The following is a 2,139-nucleotide window of genomic DNA, read 5'->3' as shown; positions in this document are numbered from 1 at the left end:
GGGCTCCTAGACCGGACCAAAGAGATAATTCCAAACACACCTCCTGGGTCCATACGGCTATAGTGTCCGATACCAGACGAATGAAGCCATAGTCACTGAGGTACTTTCTGACCCCCTCGACACGCAGACCTTCATCCTGCAGGCAGCTTGGGCATTCAAGAATGGCAAGTGACTGACACGCTCACAGCATTGATTCTCCCATCAGCATCGGTATCGAGGTAGGCGAATGCTGCCACTGCAGCAATGTGTGAGCTCGGAGATGTAACTCCCAGGTATTCCTGAGGATTAAGTAGGAAGATCATCTCACGGATGACTTAGTGTCACAATGACCGCAGCACTAGAAACCCGTGAGAGACAAGCTATTGACCCTGTCGTCTATTGCAGCTCTAAAGCCACAGCTCGTGAGGGGCAGGACCCACTTGAAACCTCTTCAGGTCCATTCCCCGTTCAGATTTGTCTGGTACGTCATCTATTGTCTTATGGTCGGTTTGTAACAACGACATTGCCGGGCTTAACGGGGCTCCAATAGCGGCCTCGAACCCATAGTAAAGCTGCTCATACCATACCTTTCGGGACCAGTCCTCACCACCCAGCAGCCCTAGCATGCCCAACTCCCGCGCCGACACCATGCCTGCAGACCTCCTCAGACAGTATGATGATTATGAGCTCACCATCGCCATTATAGTCCAGATATTCTCCAGCGAGGGCTCGAGCCTCCCCAGTGAGCCCATCAGAGGTCCACGGCGACGCCCCATGGGACGCTCTCGATTCCACCACGAGGGCTACTTGCCGGAGTTCTATCGGCGCTGCCGCTTCCAGCCGTGACCAATGCTGCCACTCCTCGAGAGAGATGCTCCCACTGCTGTCCATATCGATGAGCGAGAGCAACTGAACGGGCCACCATGGCAATAAACTCATCATCTAGGCGGGAAAAAGGTAGTTCCTCACCCCACCTTGAGAGCTCTGCGGCCGACAGTCCCTCCTGCACCGACAAGCTCGACCCGAGAGAGGACACCATCATGGTAAGTGTCCAACATCTCGAGCCGCGCTTTCATATTGACGGCGCTGAAGGCCGCCCCGACGAGGGAAATCAAGTCGCTGGAAAAAGAGAGAGAAGGTCCAACTGGAACGATTCAGCATCCCCTACCTTCGGCAACCCCAGAGTCGACTGAACACCACCAGAGTCTCCATCTGTATGGTATCAGCACCAATGTCAAGGAGAGAGTCGAAGGTCTGAGGCATTGCACAAGACGAGGCTGGGCCCAAGGCTGCCCTCAGCGGCCCTACCTCCATTGAAAAGACCCCGTCAGGGCTGTGCACGGCCATGCCGTAATCGATGAACTCATGGGCGTCTATGTGGCCATCAGTATTAGCATCCATCAGGCCGACCACCTCGACAACTGCATCTCCCTCACTGCTGATCAGCGGGAGCAGTCCGTACCGCGCAACAGCCAAGCGCATGATGGTCATGGTCAACTCGACTAGAAGGAGACCACTTCGATCGATATGAAAGTAGCCGTACCATCTGTAGAGGTGAGGTAGTCTTTAATGGAGACACGTACAGCCTCAGGGAAGCCCCGGAGGACCTCTTCGTAATCAGCAAGAGGATCGCCAGACCCATCATAGCGCCCAGCCAATCTGCGTTATGCTGAACCAGCGATGACCAGAGATACTCACTTAGAGACGAACAGTGAGGCCGCTGGCGGTAGCGTCTCTGGGTCGACCAGGGCCAAGACCTGCCACTCCCCTCGTCCAAGAGCCTCCGACGGGACCAACGACATGAGCCTCTCATAGGCCAACTAGACAGGGCCATACCAAGGACCACTACGTCGACACCTACGCAGATGCTCGAAGTGCCGGTAGCGGTCTCAACAGTAGAACTCTCCCAGGCACATCCTATGTCAGCCCGCGACAGCCGTCCATCCCGGTCAACGTCAAGCTCAGTGAATCTCGCTTCCAACCCGATCGAACGCATGAGCTTGACAAGACGAGTCGTCCCCCTGATGCAACTATAGCGGGCCAATCGACATCCCCCTACCGGTCGTCCTTCAGAGCCCGATATAAGCTCTCGACACCTCCCCATGATAGGCCCTCCTGACCGACGCAGCTCCGCAACAAGTCATAGACCTAGGGGAGTAT

At 55.7% G+C, this 2,139-nt stretch overlaps 1 protein-coding gene across 1 annotated transcript in view; it reads right to left on the bottom strand.

Annotated features, from left to right (window-relative positions):
- Window positions 1–582: 582 nt before the first annotated feature.
- Window positions 583–2,139, bottom strand: part of Pmar_PMAR021199 (26s proteasome non-ATPase regulatory subunit, putative) — a gene marked incomplete at both ends in the record, with an annotated part of 24,815 nt that continues 23,258 nt past the window's right edge. The window contains 8 exons of the mRNA XM_002782604.1: window positions 583–888; window positions 954–1,098; window positions 1,148–1,233; window positions 1,288–1,481; window positions 1,523–1,638; window positions 1,678–1,799; window positions 1,841–2,000; window positions 2,039–2,094. Coding sequence (XP_002782650.1) covers window positions 583–888; window positions 954–1,098; window positions 1,148–1,233; window positions 1,288–1,481; window positions 1,523–1,638; window positions 1,678–1,799; window positions 1,841–2,000; window positions 2,039–2,094 — 1,185 coding nt within the window. The remainder of the gene's footprint in view (window positions 889–953; window positions 1,099–1,147; window positions 1,234–1,287; window positions 1,482–1,522; window positions 1,639–1,677; window positions 1,800–1,840; window positions 2,001–2,038; window positions 2,095–2,139) is intronic.

The sequence above is a fragment of the Perkinsus marinus genome (assembly GCF_000006405.1).
Source record: "Perkinsus marinus ATCC 50983 genomic scaffold scf_1104296938764, whole genome shotgun sequence".
Lineage (NCBI taxonomy): Eukaryota > Perkinsozoa > Perkinsida > Perkinsidae > Perkinsus > Perkinsus marinus.
The sequence above is the reverse complement of the archived record's forward strand: the minus strand, read 5'-3'. Positions and strand labels throughout refer to the sequence as shown.